At 45.3% G+C, this 22080-nt stretch overlaps 1 protein-coding gene across 1 annotated transcript in view; it reads left to right on the top strand.

Annotated features, from left to right (window-relative positions):
• Positions 1–22080, top strand: part of ranbp2 (RAN binding protein 2) — a 43076-nt gene that overhangs the window by 17060 nt on the left and 3936 nt on the right. The window contains 12 exon segments of the mRNA XM_034236830.1: positions 48–183; positions 306–406; positions 491–4955; positions 5380–5457; positions 6268–6444; positions 9418–9504; positions 9689–9864; positions 13381–14203; positions 17263–17352; positions 17448–17599; positions 17695–17968; positions 19961–20316. Of these exon segments, the coding sequence (XP_034092721.1) occupies positions 48–183; positions 306–406; positions 491–4955; positions 5380–5457; positions 6268–6444; positions 9418–9504; positions 9689–9864; positions 13381–14203; positions 17263–17352; positions 17448–17599; positions 17695–17968; positions 19961–20316 (6915 nt within the window).

The following is a 22080-nucleotide window of genomic DNA, read 5'->3' on the forward strand; positions in this document are numbered from 1 at the left end:
AAAGAAGTTCAATTGTGTTAGTTCTCATTAAGCCCCTTGTTTTGTAGAATGAGGTTCATGATCTGAGACACAACTCGTCAGGGAACGCAGACTCCCCTCATCACAAAATGTATGGTGAGAGTTATGGGGCCGAGGGCCTGCAGGAGCCCTTCACCCCAGTCCAGTCCTACCACGGGACCCCCCCTAACAGGTCAGCACACTGCAACAATAAAAGAATGTCAACAATCCATGTATTTGTTTTTTTAAAGTACTGTTCAGAAATAATGTACACAATTAACAAGATATTTTTGTATTTAAATCTTTTTTTTAAGTTTCCACCACAACCCCCTCAGTGTACTACAACCAGTCTCCAGCTTCTAACTCTCAGTATCTCCTGCGCCCAGCAGCAAATGTAACCCCCACTAAGGTAATTATCACGGTTTAACTCTAGTCCACAGTAATACAGTTGTTTAGAGTATAAGGATGACAATATTTGTTATTGTCTTTACAGAGCCCAATGTATGGTATGAACCGTATGCCACCTCAGCAGCATATGTATGCCTACCAGCAGCCTACTCATACTCCTCCACTCCAGACAGCCCCAGCCTGCATTTACCCTCCTCAAGAACCAGTCTTTGGTGCCCCTCTTCACTTCGAATCACCAGCCACAAGCCTTCTTTCCCCATATAGTGAAGAATATTATGGGCAGAGTGTACCCCAGCCAACTACTAACCCTCCCCTTCCTGAACCTGGCTACTTCACCAAGCCAACTGTAGTACCTGTGCAGCCACCGAAGAGCATTGACGGGAAGCCTATGGACTTTGGGAAGCTGTCCTTCAGCCAGCAGGCCCCCGCTGAAGTCCCCAGAGTGCCTAGTTTTGGAGCAGCAGGTGCAATTCCCCCGTCAGGGTCCCCATCTGGTTTTAAATTCAACTCCAACTTCAAATCAAATGATGGAGACTTCACTTTCCCAGGTTCCCAGGCCAAGCACAGTGAAAGCCTGCTTGGTCTTCTTACATCAGAAATTCCCACCAAAACGGACACTGCCCCAGATAACCTTCCAGGCCAGGAGCAGCCCCCCAACCAAACAAGCCTCTTCACCTTCGGCAACAAAACTGTTGCCGGCTTCTCCTTTACTGATCCTGCACAAAGCACAGCCACTGGGAGTCTTTTTGCAAAGACAGAGCAGCCATTCAAATTTGGTGACGTTACCAAGCCAGTGTTTGGGGTTGCCGTGCCGGCAGCAGAAGAGGAAAGAGCAGCAGAGAGTGACAATGACGGCACTCACGTTGAGGAGGATGAGGATGGTCCTCACTTTGAACCCATTGTACCCCTGCCTGATAAAGTGGATGTGAAGACGGGTGAGGAAGAGGAGGAGGAAATGTTTTGCAATAGAGCAAAGCTGTTTAGATTTGACACAGACACAAAAGAGTGGAAGGAGCGGGGCATCGGTAACGTTAAAATCCTAAAGCACAGCTCTAAAGGAAAGGTCCGCCTCCTTATGAGAAGGGAACAGGTCCTGAAGATCTGTGCAAACCACTACATCAATGCTGATATGCTACTCAAACCAAATGCCGGCTCAGACAAATCCTGGGTGTGGAATGCCATCGATTATGCAGACGAAGAGCCTAAGACCGAACAGCTGGCCATCCGCTTTAAAACCACAGAAGAGGCATCCCTTTTCAAAGCCAAGTTTGAGGAAGCCCAGCAAGTTGTGCTCAATTCGGCAGACAAAAATGATCAACAGGAGAAGAAAGAGGAAAGCGTAAATGTTTCGTCATCACTGGCAGCCCAATTTTCTATTAAAGACGGGGAATGGGAGTGCAATGTTTGCTGTGTTAGAAATAAACCCACTGATATGCGATGTGCCGCTTGTCAAAGTGCTAATCCCAATTCTTCATCCAAGCCAGACATTCAAGCTGCTGGTGAAACCAAAGCCAGTCCCTTTAGCTTCCAATTTGGGACTGATTCATCAAAATCCAGTAGTTCTGGCTCTACATTTACTGGGTTTGGTGCTTTTGGAGCGTCTGTCCCCTCCTCATTTACCTTTGGCACCAGCACCTCAAAACCTGCTGACACAGTAACTAATGCTTTTGGTGCTGGCTTTGGTGCTCAGTTTGGGGCTCAGTTTGGCAAGAAGCCCGGTCAGTGGGAATGCAATGTTTGCGAAGTAAGAAATGAGGCCTCTGCAGACAGTTGTGTTTCTTGTACGAGTCTTAAACCGAAAACGACTGCTACAGCACAAACGGCACCACCTGCAGATGCCCCCTCTGTATCTGCATTTGCCTCTGGGTTTGGCGCCAAGTTTAGCAAGAAGGTCGGTCAGTGGGACTGCAATGTTTGCGAAGTAAGAAATGAAGCCACTGCTGACAAATGTGTGGCCTGTATTACCCCAAACCCTGCTGCTAAATTAACAGAGGGGGCTCGAGTAGCCCCCAATCCGCCAGCAGTGTCAGGATTTGGGGCAGATGCGACAAAAAAGGATGAGCAGTGGGACTGTGATTCCTGCCTGGTCAGAAATGATGCATCGGCTGCTGAATGCATTGCCTGCAATGTTCCACGTGCCACTTCCTCTCTAAAAGCCATGTTTGACAAGAAGGTTGGGGAATGGGATTGTGACATTTGTCTGGTGAGAAACCATGCCTCTGCTAATAAATGTTTGGCATGTCAAACACCGAATCCCAATGCTAAAAGCACAAGCAGCGCCTCTGCCTCCACGTTTAGCTTTTCGTTTGGAACTAAGAGTTCATCAAGCCAGCCTGCTGGAACTGGATTTACAATGCCTTTTGAAACTGGCAGCACTTTTCAGTTTGGACAAAACAAAGAGAAAAGCTCAGCTGCCTCTTTTAAGTTTGAAGTTCCTCAGGCTGCACCTAGTAGCACTAGTGATTCAGGCTTTTCCTTCACAATGCCAGTTCCAGCCGGTGGGTTCAAGTTTGGCATTCAGGACTCTACAGCAGAAACTCCCTGCACTGATAATCAAACACCTCAATCAGGGTCAGCCTCCAGTTTTCTGAAAAGTATAGCTGAAAAGCACAAGGAACAAGAACATGTGTCTTCAACCTCAGTGGGCCAAACAGAGCAAGGTCAAAATCCATTAATTTCTGGAAATACCAATACGTCCAGTTTTGCAGACTTGGCCAGCTCCACTGAAGGGGACTTCCGCTTTGGCCAGGCAGACCCGGACTTTCACGGTTTCACCAGGGCTGGTGAGCAGCTGTTCTCCACCCCCACCAAGACAGGCGCAAATAATGAGCTAGATGACGAAGGCATGTATAAAACAGAAGAAAATGACGACATCCAGTTTGAACCAGTGGTCCAGATGCCTGATACGGTGGACGTGGTAACGGGGGAGGAAGATGAACAGGTTCTTTATTCTCAGCGTCTCAAACTGTTCAGATTTGACTCGGACTCCAGTCAGTGGAAGGAGCGTGGCGTAGGGGTCCTTAAATTCTTGAAAAACAGCACTAATGGCAGGCTAAGGGTGCTGATGAGAAGAGAACAAGTTCTCAAGGTGTGCGCCAACCACTGGATCAACACCACCATGAATCTGAAGCCCCTGGCAGGCTCAGACAAAGCATGGAGGTGGATGGCCAGTGACTTCTCCGAAGGAGATGCTAAACTTGAACAGTTGGCTGCTAAGTTTAAAACCCCAGAGCTTGCATTGGAGTTCAAGGAGAAGTTTGAAGAGTGTCAGAGACTTCTCTTGGACATTCCTTTACAAACCCCCCACAAGCTCGTCGACACAGGCAGAACAGCACGCCTCATTCAGAAAGCAGAGGAAATGAAATCCGGTTTGAAAGACCTGAAGTTCTTTTTGACAGACGGGAAAACAAAGATCAAAGACGAGGACAGACAGGGAGACGTCGCAACATCCAGCAATGTCTCAAACCTTGCAATTAAGCCTCACGGTGAAACCACCGGCCCCACCTTAGAGTGGGATAACTACGACTTAAGAGAGGAGGCTTTAGAGGATACTGCCGACTCATCAGTCTATGCCTCTCCTCTTGCCAGCAGCCCCCCGAGGAAAAACCTTTTCTGCTTTGGAGAGTCAACCAGTGGCTTCAGCTTCAGCTTCCAACCTGGCATCAGCCCCTCCAAGTCTCCTGCTAAGCTTAACCTGAGCAGAGCCTCAGTGGGTACTGATGACGAGCAGGACGTATCCCAGGACGAGGAGAGGGATGGCCAGTACTTTGAACCTGTGGTCCCCTTGCCTGATTTGGTGGACGTTTCCACAGGGGAAGAAAATGAACAGGTGGTCTTCAGTCACAGGGCCAAACTGTATCGCTATGATAAGACACTGGGTCAGTGGAAGGAGAGGGGCATTGGAGACCTTAGGGTCTTGCAGAGTTATGACACCAAACGAGTGAGGTTGATAATGAGGAGAGACCAGGTACTTAAGATCTGCGCCAACCACCGGATCACATCCGCCATGAAGCTTGAACCCATGAAGGGCGCGGAGAAGGCCTGGGTCTGGAGTGCCATGGACTTTTCTGAAGCCGTAGAGGGAAGTATTGAACAGCTAGCTGTGAGATTCAAGCTGCAGGACACTGCAGACACATTCAAACGGGTATTTGATGAGGCCAAGGTCGCCGAAGAAAAAGAGGAACTCATGACTCAAGTGACAGAGAGCGATTCCACGCCGCAAGACGGCGAACCTACAGCATCTGTCCAGAGTGCTACACCTTTGTGTGGAAAGGCAGCCATCGCTGTTCTGGAAGAGACCACAAAGGAACGTACCGAGCTCCCCCCCGAAAGTAAGCCAATCATAGCTGGGCCTCCAAGTCCAGCCAACGCTTCAAAGACAGTGGTGTCCCCCCCTAAGTTTGTCTTCGGCACTCAAAGCCTTCAGAAGATTTTTGGTTTTCCTAAATTTCCCTCTGAGGCTGAGGAATCTGCATCCGGTTCGAAAGCCAAAGATGGATGTTCTGCAAAGGCTTCACCAGCAGAACCAGCCTTCAAGATCCCAGAGAAAGGTAAAAATACTTCATATATTTGTCTGATTTTGTTTTTGAATGAGTATCACGACTGTTTTTGTTTATTTGCGTTATACTCCATGGTCTTGTTTCATCAGCATCTCATTTGCTCCACCATCTTTTCAGTTGACCCAGTCAAGACCTTTTTCAAAAATGTCTAAGATAGAGTTGCATTTGAATCAGTGATTTCCCATTTAATCTTCATGTCGTCACTATATAACACTGTTTCATTATGTTATTTCATTATTTCTATACATTTTGAGTATGTTGCAAACCCTTGAAATCAAACACAATTCATTCAACACACACTCAAACACATATACAGTAGATATCACATTTTTATTTTTAACACTTTTAGCCATGTTCTTTATTATACCAGCCTCACAATTAGTTTTTCTTCGCCCAACTACCCATCATCCTTCAGGGCTGGATTTTAGGCTTTTCAAAGATAACCCAATGGCTTTTTGGACCAGCACATCAACTACCCAATTTGAACCCCCAGGTACTCTAACTACTGCTGTGTGTGTTAACACTTCTCAGCTGTCATCTGGCTGGCCCTTATCACTAGACAGAAATAACTTGGATGCACGGAGTGAAAAGAAACCGCTAACGTGGTGCATGTCCAGTGTGTGGATGTGCAGTTTTTAACACGCAACAGTTCTTGCCATAATAAAAAGTGTCTCACACAGGAGAGTTTAAATGTGCTAATTTATGTGCCATTTTATTTATATATATATATACACACACACCACATTCACAGATGTAACTAAAGATGCTATGATGGTAAAGGTTAATGACAAGTAAGCGTTTCCTTAATCAAGCTACAGTTTAGTGTAGCAACAGGAGACTCATCAGTAAACCTGAACGTCTTCTGAAAGGTGAGCTGGGGAGATTCCTCTGAGTGTTTCCTCAGAGGGGAACGCACTATGCGAACATCACAGGTGCCATTTTTAGAGAAGGATGTGTAGCAACAGCATGAAATGCAATTCCCTGTCTAGTCTGGCTTCTGCCGGCAATGCGCACCTCAGCAAAGGCTAATGACAGTAAAAACTCAGGTGTTTTTGCTATTTAATGTTTCATGACCACGTGTCCTACAGTAAGTCGGTCAAATGAAAAAACACTGAGACTTGTCCCACACATTAGTAAATCAAATGCATGTCGTTCATTTTTGCATTTGTGCATGATTTATTTGTGGTGTGTGTGTGGAACTAACACCTGTGGCTATGAAAGGAATGAAGAAGCTCCTTTTAATATACACTTCGATCCCAGGCTGATTAACCTGTTCTGCTTCTTTTGTATCCGTCTGTCACAGGGCCCCCCCAGAAAGAAGGAGGTAGTGTTGGGTCGTACAAGGACTCGGAGGTGGAAGTTGTATATGTCAGGGAACCAACTGCCGAACAGGCAGCTTTAGCCCAGGAACTCCTGCTGCCTCTCACCTTCTTCTGCTACCAGAATGAACCAGGCTACACCAGCGACGACCAAACTGATGGTAAAGATATTTAGATGGTCGTCAATTCAGGAGATTAGTCGATTAATCATCGCACGTATATGATATATTATAAATATATATATATCTTCTTTCTTCTTTTTTTTTATCCCTCTGCACATTACACCCTCACCATGGAATGAAAGCTTTAATTTATTGTTTTCTAAGGTCAGAATGATTAGATATTAAAGGTCTTTAAATGTTGATACAAGGCTAGTCAAAGCACACCATTTCTTTTTTTCTTCGACTAATGCTTTTTTGTCCGACTAACGTTTAGTTGACAAATTGGCAGCCCTAAACTAATTTTATTATCGTTGTAACCTCATTTTGTGAATTTTTTTTAATAGTTTTCCGTCATTTCATTATCACCATGCACATCCTCTTAAAGGTCCCATGTCATGGCCATTTCTACTGATCATAATTCCATTGTGGAAAAAGGAGTCTTTTTTTATTATGGTCCTTGGTCTTGGAATGACCTTCAATCAAGCCTAAAACTGAGGGCACTTGTCTCAATAGCATGTTTTAAATTGAAGTTGTCTGAAGTCCTTACCACCAGCTGCTCTTGCAGTAATAAGTAGTGTGCCTTTCTTACTGTCCTAATGTGCACAATGTAGTGACTGCTTTTTCGTCTTTTGTTTTCTTAGTTATGTTCTCTGTATTTTATATGTTTGTGTTATGTGTAACGTTGCTGCCTTCTTGGCCAGGTCGGCATTGAAAATGAGATTTTTTTCTCAATGCTTTTATCTGGTTAAATAAAGGTTAAAATCAAATTGTTGAGGTATACTAAAATAGATTTATATTGTGCAATTTTCCAAAATCAGATTGGTTTCTCATACAGCATCTCTGTAAAGTATGTGTATTCACTCTGTCATAAACGGCTTGTTGGAGCTCCTGCCCCCCCTCCCGATGAGCCCAGTGGCCGTCTGCGAGACAGCGAGACACAGCCTGAAACCAGCCCGAACACACACACACAGCCTGGCTGGGAGTTTGTGTGTGTGCTCACACACCGACTCGCAGCCTCGCCGCGTAACGCCGTCTCAGGGAGGGGAAATCGGTGGAGCTGCAGCTGAGAAAAGATTGAGTGTCTGTGTGAGGAAGTCCGCAGATGTGTCCATTTGGACCAATCCGCACACTTAACCTAACGGCTCTGCGGACGTAACGTAACGTAAGGGCTCCACGATTGGTCCATTTGGACCAATGGATCCATTTGGGTATGGGCACGTTACTGTACCCAGGAAGAAAACAATGGAAAAAGAGAAATCTCCAACGAGGCGTTCTGGGGCAGCAGACAGGTCTTTTCTGTGTTAGAGTTTTACTCGCTACAGGGTGTACTTTGAGGGTTTGTGACTCTCCAGACCGTTTACATGCATAAAAGCTTCATAACCAGGGGTGCACATAACTTTTTTGCCCTGGTTCTCAAAGGAGCACCTGGAGATGTTGCTTGGTGCTCATCCTTAAAATGAAATAAATAAACCGGTCTTTATTTGCCAGACACACGGCACTGAACACACATGCAGAGGTGAACACAGAACACACATGCAGAGGTGAACACTGAACACACATGCAGAGGTGAACACAAGACAACATTAGCACGACCTGTAATACAAGCTGTCATCACTACCCTCCTGACTGTCCTCCTCACTGTCTTCCTCACTGTCAGACATGGTAGCTGATGATGTAGGCCTACTTCTTTCTCTCTGGTTGAGTCTGCGATTAGCTGCTTGCATCCACAAGTCAACGCTGGGTTTGGGTCAAAAGTCCAGTTTTAAAAGGATATGTTTGGTTACTGTCCTATAGTATACATTGGAATGATTTCAAACCTGTTTATCCCAATAATTATAAAGGAGTGCCTTGAAAATATGTGTTTACATAAATTGTGACCAAACCGTTTGAACTTAGACTAAAGTGAACTATCTAAACACTCAGAGTCCTTTACCTCACTGAGCTGTAGTTATCAGTCTCTCGGTCTGACTGGAGAGGACTCTCCCTCCACATTATTGTAGAAACATCTTCTTCTTATATCCGCAGCTAGCACCAGATTCTAATAACAACAGCGCCGGTACCGGTGCACCCTCCCTCTCTCCCTCGCACTTTGTCTGTGAGCTGCGGGCGCCAGATAAGCCAACATCCCCCATTTCCATCACTTACAGCGCCCATCGTACAGGGCGAATGAAACGTGTAACCGGGGTGAAAAGGGTGTTACATTTACTTAATTATGAATGTTGTTACATCAAGGCCGAACATTAGGATGAGCCCCAACGGTCAAAAATGTTTTTTTCCCTCCCAGAACTGCCAGCGCAGCGCCTCCACAGATCTGGCGCCCTAGGCGAAAATAAACGCCAGTGCGACGGGCCGGCCCTGAGTTCATATGCAACTCGCAAATATCTTTCTCTCTCTCTTCTCTCTCCTCTCTTCTCTCTTTTCTCTTCTCCCTTCTCTCTCCCTCTCTCTCAATGTTGGTACGCAAATGCGCCTTTTTTCAAATGACCCGGTGCTCTTTTTTTGGCCGAGGTGTGCACCTGCGCACCAGTTATGTGCAGCCCTGTTCATAACACACAAGAGGACGGGTAATAACCCGAAAAGCATGACATGGGACCTTTAAAGTGCAAATTGCTTGTTGCCTGCATGATTGACATGTATATCCCACATAACCATCCTGACATTTGAAATTAGGATCAATTAGGATGTTTTATTTAAACACATTTTCTTTTTAAGCAACAAAAGGTAATCTCTTTTGACACTTGCATTTGGAATCTGATGATATCTTTCACCAAATGTGTAAATGTCTGTTAAACTGGTCGTCATCGTTCTGATAATCTGAATACTTTTATTCAGGGAAGTAGACAAAAAAACTGTCTAAGATTATTTCTTACTGTATGGCCCAGGTATGTTAGAGTGAAGTGAGAACTGTGGGATCAACAACTCACATGATGGCAAATAAAAGTTATTTATGGAGAATATGCTTTGAATTTTCAGACGAGGACTTTGAGTCAGCAATTAAAGCCTTGAATGGAAAGCTCTACCTGGATCCTCCTGAGAGAAAGGCTGCAGCATGTGGTGATGGTATGGCACTATTTTTTCCAATTACTGGCCCCTCACTTTTGGCTTTTTTCAAGCATAATGTTGGTTCAATACATCCTCAACTGACATCTTTAGGGCTTTGTTTCATAAATAATGATGTTTCCAATACACTATTCACTACATGGCATGCTATACCTAGCCCTAAACCGGCATGTCCTATATGCAGAGTCAGACTGCCAGGTGGTGTGGGAGAAGAAGCCGACACCGGAGGAGGAGGAGAGGGCCAGGAGGTACCAGCTCCCCCCCAACTTCTTCTGCGGCCTGAGCACCACAGACAGTGACACGGACCTTGAGAAGCCTGAAGACTTCGATACAGAAGTCCGCAAGGCTCAACAAGACCTGGTAATGGACCTAACACTTAGAAAGACTGCCATATTTATACACTGAACAAAAATATAAATGCAACCCTTTTGTTTTTGCTCCCATTTTTCATGAGATGAACTCAAAGATCTAACACATTTTCTATATACACAAAATAACCATTTCTCTCAAATATTGTTCACAAATCTGAAAAAATCTGTGATAGTGAGCACTTCTCCTTTGCCGAGATAATCCATCCCACCTCACAGGTGTGGCATATCAAGATGCTGATTAGACAGCATGATTATTGCACAGGTGTGCCTTAGGCTGGCCACAATAAAAGGCCACTCTGAAACGTGCAGTTTTGCTTTATTGGGGGGGTCGGGGGGGGTCCGAAAACCAGTCAGTATCTGGTGTGACCACCATTTGCCTCACGCAGTGCAACACATCTCCTTCGCATAGAGTTGCTCAGGTTGATTGTGGCCTGTGGAATGTTGGTCCACTCCTCTTCAATGGCTGCGAAGTTGCTGGATATTGGCAGGAACTGGAACACGCTGTCGTATACGCCGACCCAGAGCATCCCAAACATGCTCAATAGGTGACATGTCCGGTGAGTATGCTGGCCATGCAAGAACTGGGATGTTTTCAGCCTCCAGGAATTGTGTACAGCTCCTTGCAACATGGGGCCGTGCATTATCATGCTGCAACATGAGGTGATGGTCGTGGATGAATGGCACAACAATGGGCCTCAGGATCTCGTCACGATATCTCTGTGCATTCACAATGCCATCAATAAAATGCACCTGTGTTCGTTGTCCATAACATACGCCTGCCCATACCATAACCCCACCACCACCATGGGCCACTCGATTCACAACATTGACATCAGAAAACCGCTCACCCACACGACGCCACACACGCTGTCTGCCATCTGCCCTGAACAGTGAAAACCGGGATTCATCCGTGAAGCGAACACCTCTCCAACGTGCCAGACGCCATCGAATGTGAGCATTTGCCCACTCAAGTCGGTTACGACGACGATCCGGAGTCAGGTCGAGACCCCGATGAGGACGACGAGCATGCAGATGAGCTTCCCTGAGACGGTTTCTGACAGTTTGTGCAGAGATTCTTTGGTTATGCAAACTGATTGTTGCAGCAGCTGTCCGAGTGGCTGGTCTCAGACGATCTTGGAGGTGAACATGCTGGATGTGGAGGTCCTGGGCTGGTGTGGTTACACGTGGTCTGCGGTTGTGAGGCCGGTTGGATGTACTGCCAAATTCTCTGAAACGCCTTTGGAGACGGCTTATGGTAGAGAAATGAACATTCAATTAACGGGAAACAGCTCTGGTGGACATTCCTGCTGTCAGCATGCCAATTGCACGCTCCCTCAAAACTTGCGACATCTGTGGCATTGTGCTGTGTGATAAAACTGAACATTTTAGAGTGGCCTTTTATTGTGGCCAGCCTAAGGCACACCTGTGCAATAATCATGCTGTCTAATCAGCATCTTGATATGCCACACCTGTGAGGTGGGATGGATTATCTCGGCAAAGGAGAAGTGCTCACTATCACAGTGCTCACTATCACAGATTTTTTTCAGATTTGTGAACAATATTTGAGAGAAATGGTTATTTTGTGTTTATAGAAAATGTTTTAGATCTTTGAGTTCATCTCATGAAAAATGGGAGCCAAAACAAAAGTGTTGCATTTATATTTTTGTTCAGTGTACAGAAACTGACCATGATCAAATTCGAAAATCGGACAGCCCTGGCGAATATTAATCGATTATTCGCCGCCGCCGATTGAACATGTTGAATCGGCGGGTTTTCGGCCGAAAAGGCGTCGGCCCGGCTGAAAAGACCCGATGGTGCGGGACACACCAATCTGAGTAGGGCGTGTCGACGCTCATCGTCGGCCTGACGCCCACCGACGCCGATAATCGGCCTGGTACATAATTGATGTACTGGCCACCAGGGGGCCACATATTAGGCGCATTCACACCGCAGTACTTTTCCCACAAAGGTTCATGAGAACTTAGTTCATGAGAACTCTTTAGTTCTCATGAACTAAGTACAGATCGCGTTCACACCGGAATAAATCCCTGGGGGTGGATTAGGCAAATGAAGCCGCTGACGTCACTTCTTCTTCTGCTTTGGGTTTACTGGCAGGCCGCAAACCACTTCACGGCGTATACTGCCGCCCAAAGTCCCCGGCCAGAAGTCCCCGGAGTTGGGGACTGGCTTCAGTAGAAGCTGCTGGGACTCCCAGCAGCTTCTACTGAAGCCTTCCGAGTAAATCGCCAGAACGCCGACACCTCCTCATCTCCACCGCTCCCATGTTTTATTTTGTGTTGCCATAAGTTAGTCTCTCTGCGTTTCTGCGCTGGGCTAATGCTAATAATGCTAATGCGAGGATAATGAAATGGCGGCTTCACAAAACTTTTTGGGAGTTTTACGGGGCGTGGTTTGCAATCCGCCCAGCCAATCAGAAATATAGCTCTTTTCTCACAAAAGAGCCGCTCAAAAGTCCCTGCTCTCTAGCAGGGACTTTCAAGGGGGTAAAAAGGTTCTCATGAACTAATTTTAGTACCGGCTCTTTTTGGTGTGAACGCGATAAAAGAGTTCTCATGAACTAAGTTCGCATGAACCTTTGTGGGAAAAGTACCGCGGTGTGAATGCGCCTATTCACTTGGAACTCACACACACAAATTCCATGTATTGTATGTAATTATTAACAAATATACTAAGTCTGACATCTTCATTGACATTTTACAATCTTTCAGGAACATCCTCTAATAGGCTCACTAAACAAATATCAGTTCACTGAAATGTTATTTAATTTGTACAAGTGGCATGTTTGTATTGAACTGGTTATTTAATAGTGGAATTAAACTATTGGAAAGCACGGAAAATGTGTGTGCATTAAGATTACATAAACATCAAGTCATGAACACTAACCCAGACATTAGTTGTCTAACTTGAACCTAAGACACTTGTAGCCTGTCTCTGCTGACGCACAATAAGGGGAATGTCAACACAGACACCTGTCAACTCTCTGCTGTTCCTCAGCGCCGCTCCCCCTCCCTCCCGCTGAAATTATAAATGAAAAGCGTATAGTAATCATAGATAACACGGCAGGGTCCGCGACAGTTTGTTTTCATCTGATTTCAAATAAACAAAGTCTTGGTTTTTAGAATATTAAACTTGTTTCGCCAAATTCAGATGATAAATACAACTTTTAAGCTTGTAAAGGCATAATTACAAGCGGTAACTTAACGTCACAGCAGGCATAACAGCCGGTGTTTCTTGAGTGTTTCCCCGGGAAACAAACACAATACACACAAACGCGTCACAGATTATTTTGCGGTATTTGGCTGCCGAACGAAATCATCTACGCAGCTCGCGACGTAACTAGGAGTCTATTGGACGGTATCAGTACTACAAGTACAAAATAATTTATCTTAATTCTTTATTAATTACGTTGTTTATAAATTAATGAGGGCCGCAAAAATCCCTGATTTAGAGAGTATTATTTAAATTTTTATTTGATTTGTTTCAGGGTGTCCTTTTAAACAAAGCTGAAAATGCCTCATGCAGCCCTGCTTTAGAGGAGCCAACCTCCAGCAGCCCTGCTGTAGAGGAGCCAACCTCCAGCAGCCCTGCTGTAGAGGAGCCAACCTCCAGCAGCCCTGCTGTAGAGGAGCCAACCTCCAGCAGCCCTGCTGTAGAGGAGCCAACCTCCAGCAGCCCTGCTGTGGAGGAGCCATCATCCAGCAGCCCTGCTGTGGAGGAGCCATCATCCAGCAGCCCTGCTGTGGAGGAGCCATCACCCAGCAGCCCTGCTGTAGAGGAGCCATCATCCAGCAGCCCTGCTGTGGAGGAGCCATCATCCAGCAGCCCTGCTGTGGAGGAGCCATCACCCAGCAGCCCTGCTGTAGAGGAGCCATCATCCAGCAGCCCTGCTGTAGAGGAGCCATCATCCAGCAGCCCTGCTGTGGAGGAGCCATCATCCAGCAGCCCCCCTGTAGAGGAGCCATCATCCAGCAGCCCTGCTGTGGAGGAGCCATCATCCAGCAGCCCCCCTGTAGAGGAGCCAACGTCCAGCAGCCCTGCTGTGGAGGAACCAACATCAGGCCCGACATTCAGCCGCACTGAAGCCACGGACAGCACTGAGGTTTCGAGCAGCACTGAGGTTTCAAGCAGCACTGAGGTTTCGAGCAGCACTGGGGTTTCGAGCATCACGTTCACACCGGGGGAGCAAACAGAGCCTCAGACTGAAGCTCACAGCAGCAGCTCTCCCATTGACCTGTCGACTAAGAAGAGCCCAGAGCCAGAGAGCAACCCCTGGGCTGCAGCATTCTCTGCTCCAACAGCTGCGTCAGGTACTGACCACTTCCTGCTCAACTGTGCTCCTGTTGTGTGTGTTCAGATGTTATTTCTAAGAAACAACCTTCTTACCAAAGTTTCAATATTTAACCATTCTGGATTACTTCGATTTACATTAGTCTGAACAATTACATTTTCTTCAGTGTGTTTGCTAGTTTTAGTTAAGTTTCAGTCTTTCATAAAGGTTTATTTTTAGTTTTAAAGTAGTAAGGGCTCGGTATAAAGAATCAAAGTAAATGTATTCACATTGATGAATAACCATGATGTTCAAATCTCTTAATTTTGGAACTTCTTGGGTCCCCTTTCGCTACCATGCTACATCAGACCTGGGACGAATATCTCGGTTAAAGGTCAACTATTATTCAAAATGCACTTTTTGATGTCTTTTATACCCCCGGTGTGAAAGGAGACTCACAAAGTGTCAAATAACCCCCACATCTCTAAAAACGGGGGTTTAACGGGGCTGATCCAGATTTGCTGTGGTCACGACGACATTACTAAAATGTGGGCTGTCCTTACGTTGAACTCCTGGTAACATTCCGCACCAACCTATCGGCCCCTATCAGAAACGTTGCTGTATCAGAAACAATGCGTGACGTGTTTGGGAAGTAATATGGTCTGTGTTTACATTAGCAAGTATCGCTATCACTGTGTAAAAAAGCAGGATATAAAAAAGTACTTTTCCTTGTGGTAGTAGAGAGAAAGAGTTTCAGTGGTTTAGAACATGATATGGCGTTTAATCACGGCAGCATTTAGCTGTATCTGCCGGTAGAAAGCTTTAGGCGCATTCACACCGCAGTACTTTTCCCACAAAGGTTCATGACTTAGTTCATGAGAACTCTTTAGTTCTCATGAACTAAGTACAGATCGCTTTCACACCGGAATAAGTCCCTTGGGGAGGATTAGGCAAATGAAGCCGCTGACGTCACTTGTTCTTCTTCTGTGTTGGGTTTACTGGCAGGCCGCAAACAACTTCACGGCGTATACTGCCACCCGAAGTCCCCGGAGTTGGGGACTGGCATCAGTAGAAGCTGCTGGGACTCCGAGCTTCTACTCCCTAATAATGACCTGACCTGCGTAGTCTCTCCCAGCATACATGCGGTTTGATTGGCTAGCGCTTGTACTGTCAGATTTGCATACCGGGATTTGATTGGCTGATGCCAAGCATCGAGCCTCAAAAGTTGAACATTGTTGAACATTGTTCAACTTTTGATGAAGATAGATGCTCGTGATGCTTGCAAAGCCATGCCATGCTCCCCACAATGCAGTTCGGCGAAGTTTAAAAATCTTCTACGTCGCCCCATTCAAATGAATGGGCGAAGCGTTGAAAGCATTTTTCGATACCTGTAGTGTAGACGGGCCGTAAGAGTGACTGCAGGCTGCTACGTGAGATGTCCAGTCACGTGTGTGTGTGTGTGTGTGTGTGTGTGTGTGTGTGTGTGTGTGTGTGTGTGTGTGTGTGTGTGTGTGTGTGTGTGTGTGTGTGTGTGTGTGTGTGTGTGTGTGTGTGTGTGTGTGTGTGTGTGTGTGTGTGTGTGTGTGTGTGTGTGTGTGTGTGGTGTGTGTGTGTGTGGTGTGTGTGGTGTGTGTGTGTGTTTTGTGTGTGTGTGTGTGTGTGTGTGTGTGTGCGGTGTTGTGATTTGTGTTGTGTTTTGTGTGTGTGTGTGTGTGTGTGTGTGGCTCTGCTCCACACCGGCATTTGTTTTCAAATGACCATGAACAGTAATTTACACACATCTGGCTAACTCCATAGGTAGCCTATATGCGGGTGTTCCCAAAATAAATTAGTTTAATCTTAATCTCGATGTAGTGCTAAATGCTGTCGGACGTGCACCGGAAACAAACGTCACTATCATAATATCTTCTGAAAACAAATGCCAAGTCCACACACACACTCACACACAGCACCCACACACCCTGGCGACCGGACATCTCCTTCATAATGCGCCTTCTCCTCGTTTTCCCAGCATTCACTCGATTATCCGTAAATCATAAAAACAAAACCCAAACGTTGATTTATCTGTTTTCCCGTTTTGGTTTAAAAACTGAATAACGTCGGTTTTTTGATTTTCAGTTTTTTCAAAAAACGACACCGGTTCTTTTTTAAACGTTGTTAATATGTTTGATGCATATTGTTCTAGTATTTGTTCAGGCTGTTACAATTAGCCTCTGTTGCTGCCTGCTGGTGGTGAGTAAATATTAAAATCAGTTAAAATTGACAACCGGTCCGCGATTTTTTTTTTATGTATCTGCCGGTCCTTGGCACAATAAAGGTTGGGAACCCCTGGTGTAGCTAACTCCTTTGTTTGGTGAAATAAATGTTTGAACTTTGTAGTAGTTCACTGTAGTTGCTGTCATAAGTCATTTGTAGACTAAGTGGCAAAAAGGTTTTTTTTTTTTACATTTGTACTTTGTAGAGAAATGTAGACACAAGTTGGAAGGGAGCACAATAAACCTGACGAGTTTGAATTTGAGTTGATTATGAGTTAATTTTCAATTGATAATTAGCTCACAATAAGTTCACTTTAGTTACTCACACAACTTGACACAAGCCATGGGTTAGTCCAGACCTGAACCTGAACCTCTGGACTTGAGTCCAGACCTGAACCTGAATGTGAGTCCAGGTACGCAGCACTAGTTTCAGCTCATGGCCAACATTCTGAACTGCTTATTTTTTGTTTCTTCTTTCTTTTACTATAACCCTGCCTCCTAGTCGAAGTGTATTGTCACAGCAGTAATCAGTGATATTTTTACTTTTTACACAGCTCACCTTGATTTACTGGTGTCTTTATCTGTTCTGTGATATCTTGAATAAATGAAGCTTTTATACTTTTAAGGTATTAAGAATTTGTAATTATTATTACATTGTAGTACTTTTAAGTTGAGGATCAGAATAGTTCTTTCAACACGATGAAAATCTTTATCATCAGATTGAATGCATTGCTGTATCATCAGATGACTTTACACAGTGTGTGTTGTTGTGTCCATCATGCTGCTGGCTGTACTCCTGAATATAATGCAGTATTTGATGATATATTTTTGCCGCCCTCCACAGACTCCTCCGGCTTTGGCTTCGTGACATTGGGAGGTTCCTCTTTTGCTGATTTGGCCCAAACCACAGACGGGTTTGCATTTGGAGGTCAAGGTGAGCTTCTACATTTTCTCAAGTCTTTTTGGCAACCGACTGTCTTAGCAACAACGTCTTATTTCACCACCATCTATTGCTTTTCATTTATGAAGACTCCAACTTCTCATGGGCAAACGCTGGAGCGACGGTATTCAGGGCGGGCATGAGCTCTGCGCCAAAAAACGACAACGGTGAGGAAGGCAGTGATGAAGAGGACGCTAATAATGGGGACATTCACTTTGAGCCAATCGTGTCACTACCAGAGGTACGTTAAACTGAGCTGTCATACTGTAGCTTTCCATTTTCCACATTAATTGAAGTGATGCGTTCAGGATAACTCCTCGTCTCTGCGCCTCTCAGGTGGAGACCAAATCTGGAGAGGAGGATGAGGAGATCCTGTTCAAGGAGCGCGCCAAGCTGTACCGATGGGACCGCGACCTCGGCCAGTGGAAGGAGCGCGGCGTCGGTGACCTGAAGATCCTCTATCACCCGAGCAAACGTTTCTACCGGATCCTGATGAGGAGAGAGCAGGTGCTGAGGGTGTGTGCCAACCACACCATCATACCAGCCATGGAACTCAAACCCATGAACGCCTCGGCCAACGCGCTGATCTGGACCGCCACCGACTACTCAGGTACTGAAGGAGGGTTGATGCAGAGTCTGCATTTGTCCTTAACCTGTTAAGCCCGAGAGGACCCTAATCCGGGTCCTGCGGGTAGTTTGTTCATGAAACTGTCTCAGGGCTTCTTAATATTTAAAAACCATACGAACCATTTTTACTGAAACTAAACGCAAGTCTCACAAGAAGCGTCTAAATGAGCCCTGAGCGGAAAAAAATGCTGACGCACTTAGCACAGAACTCAAGGTAAAAATACCCTTGTTACTTATCGTAACTGCACATACAAGCTATCAGATTAAAGCTGATAGGTATAAGTATCATCACTGAGCGATCAGAACTCGCGACAGGAGAAGCAAACTCAGACATCACAACACGTAGCTTTAGGGAGCATTCACGGGAGATCGTCTCACCTTAGCTGTTATTCTGATCAAAAGTTGTGTTCAATGGCATTAAAACGATAACAAATGCTGCTGAAGGTTAATCCATAGATTAATCCAATGTGTCTGTCACTTTGAAAAAATTATTGATAATTCATCATTCCATTTTTATGTAAAAAACGGAGATTTCATATTAGCTGCTAATGATAGCCACCAGAGTGTATCGCAGCTTCCGGGCCATTCTGGCTGCGCATCACTCATTCACCAATGGATAATGTTTAGATGGATTTTAGGAACTTCCCCTCAATTCTATTGGCTCTAACGGTTACAAATGAAGGTCAATCATCAAAATCGAAGGGGGCCAGAGATATGGAAAATGCACCCAAGTGTTTTTTTGTGCTAAATCTCTCTAAAAAGGTCAAATGTCACTTGTTTTGCATCAATCTTGATACAGGGTACTTATTATATGTTATAGTTTGGATTCCTAAAGCTTTTACTCTACTATCCAATCATTCAAGGGTGGTTTTCACTATAACCATTCTTTTTTTCTTTTTTTTATTGGACGGACACAATAATTTAAATGTTTTTACTGTGTTCAATCTGAATTTACTTTAAAAATTTTAAAAAATCTATATTGATTCTGACTTTTCTACATCCAACTCACAGGTTTATCATTGCTTTGAGATAAAAGATTATTAATTTACCCCTTTTAGAAGTGAAGATATGGTCATTTGTTCTGGGAATGTCATTTTCAAGCCTGAGACCTGGAAAACAGGCTCAGGGCTGAACAGGTTAAAGGGGACCTATCATGCAAAATGCACTTTTTGATGTCTTTTATACATAATAACTATGTATCCCCGGTGTGTCAGGGAACTCACAAAGTGTCAGAAAATAAAACCCTCTCTCTTTTCCTCCGTACCCAAATCTCTAAAAACGGGGGTACAACGGAGCTGATCCAGATTTGCATCCGGTATGACGTAATATCTGAAATGTGGACCCACGGCACTATCAGAAACGTTGCTATCAGAAACAATGCCCGACTGTTTTAGACGTAATATGGCCTTTGTTAACATTAGCAAGCATGCTAACCTGTACTGGAGAGAGCATGTGTAAAAAAGCAGGAAATACAAAAAGAGGAACTCACCTTGTTGAGGTTTGAGCTCCATACTGTTTCAGAAATAATCCTTGATTTGGTTTTGAACATGATGGCGTTTAATCACGGCAGCATTTAGCTGAATCTGCCGTGTAATTCTGAACAGGCATAAGCTCCCCCTCCTCTTTTTTTTTCCTTTTCTTCAAGCTAAGGACCCGAATCAGCCGTTCTCTTACAGGCCTAAAACAGAGGGATATGAGGGATGTCTAAAATGCATGATCTGTTTGGTATTTTGAGCAAAACACATCATAGACATGTTTTTTATATATCTGAGACTCACAATATATGCCTAAAAATAGCATAATAGGAGACCTTTAAGTCTAATGCTAATTAGCTACTGAAGAATATCTTGTAGTGATACACTTCCCATTTTATTGATATATTTTATAGGCAGGCACTAGTCAATCAGTTATCTGAGCTAACAAGTGTTTTGATGCCTTTTGGATTTCCTGCTCATATTCTTTTCTGATTTCACAGACGGCGACGGTATAGTGGAGCAGCTGGCGGCCAAGTTTAAGACCCCTGAAATAATGGAAGCCTTCAAGAAGACCTTCTGCGAGTGTCAGAGCCGCTCGGGCCAGACAGAAGGCGACGCCGCGTTCCACTCGACGCCACAGATGTCCAGAGTTCAGGAGCACTCCAGAGACACCAACCCCCGGGTGTTCCTCACGGTGACGGCCGACGGACAACCGCTGGGCACATTGACCATCGAGCTCTTCTCTCACATCGTCCCCAAGACGGCGGAGAACTTCAGGGCTCTCTGCACCGGAGAGAAAGGCTTCGGCCTCCGGGACTCCATCTTCCACAGAGTCATACCGGCATTCATGTGTCAGGTGAGGACCTATCAGGATAGATCAGCACACATATTTACACGTGACCAAAGCTGCACCTTTATTAAGTATGATGTGGAACCTGGTGGAAGAGTTGTTACCTAAGTAAAAGTAACAATACTACATTTCGTAAATACTATTTTAGAAGTAAGAGTGTGCATCTGGACCCGGTGACAACATTACCTATTGACGCAGCAACCACTGTAAGTTATATTCTTGTTTAATTAGACTTCTCGGTTTCATTTATTCGACTCTGTATAATTGTTACTGTAGCTTAAACGGCTAAATCGCTTTTGAGAGATTTAAAATCTCAGATCTGCTCAGGCGAAACCTGCTTTACAGCTCTCAGCACTCAAGCCTGCATTATTAACATAGGCAGGGCCAGTCTATTGTCGCCCATCAGCTGTAGATAGTTAACTAATTAACTTCAGCTGTGAGAACTGAGCAATCAGGCGTCCATTTCGGGTAGCTCTTTCCTGGAGCGTCAGCTTCAGCGGCAGACAGGCTAAGACTGACAAAGACATTAGAGTCCTACAGGAGTAAGACTGACAAAGACATTAGAGTCCTACGGGAGTCACGAGGGAGGCAAAGAGGAGGCAAATCCTACTTTGATTGAGCTAAGTATCGTTGGTGTTTTTAATTTTTAATTTTGTTGTTTAGCCCCTCATGCTATAATCATGTGTATTTTCTCCATTCCTGTTCATGTGTCTTCTCGCAATTATCACTGGCCCCGTGTATCTCGTAATCGATATAACCGGCCTGCTCTCGTCTATCCCACGTGCTCCACTGAGATCCAACATCTAGTTTCAGGTGGCCTGTGGAACTGCCAGTCAGCTGTTCCTAAGGCTGACTTCATCTCTGGCTACACCTCCCTGCAGTCTCTGGATTTCCTTGCTCTCACTGAGACCTGGATTACTCCATCCAACACATCCACCCCAGCAGCTCTCTCCACTGCATATTCCTTCTCCCATACACCCAGACCAACTGGCAGAGGAGGTGGCACTGGTCTCCTGCTCTCTCCCAAATGGAGCTTTTCCCTCTTCAAGCTACCTAACTTCACTCCTTCCACCTTTGAGTTCCATGCCGTCACAGTAACCCATCCTATACAGTTAACCATTGTTGTTCTCTACCGTCCACCAGGCGCCTTGGGGGACTTCTTGGAGGAATTAGATCATCTCCTCTCACACATCCCTGAAACTGGCCCTCCCGCTGTACTTCTCGGAGACTTCAACCTCCAGATGGGGAAGATAGACGAACTAACATCTCTGTTAACCGCCTTTGCTTTCTCACTCTCTCCGTCCCCACCGACTCATAAAGCTGGCAATGTCCTTGATCTCATATTCTCAAGGAACTGCGCTACTTCTAACCTCTCTGTAAACCCGCTCCACACATCCGATCACTTCTTCATTTCATTCTCTCTATCCCTTTCCAAACATAACAAACTAATCTCTTCCCATCCTACACTTGTCCGCCGTAACCTTCGCTCCCTCTCTCCCTCTACCTTTGCCTCGTCGGTGCTCTCAGCCCTCCCTTCCTCTGATTCGTTCCAACTACTGCCTCCAAACTCTGCTGCAGAAACTCTCCTCTCTACTCTCTCATCCACTCTGGACTCTCTCTGTCCTCTGACATCTCGGCAGGCTCGTCAGTCCCCTCCGGCTCCCTGGCTAAATGATGCACTGCGTGCTAATAGAACCGTCCTTAGGGCAGCAGAGCGGAAATGGTGGAAATCCAAACACCGTGACGACCTCCTAACCTATCAAGCTCTCC

Source organism: Gymnodraco acuticeps, unplaced genomic scaffold (genome assembly GCF_902827175.1).
Source record: "Gymnodraco acuticeps unplaced genomic scaffold, fGymAcu1.1, whole genome shotgun sequence".
In the NCBI taxonomy this organism is placed as follows: domain Eukaryota; kingdom Metazoa; phylum Chordata; class Actinopteri; order Perciformes; family Bathydraconidae; genus Gymnodraco; species Gymnodraco acuticeps.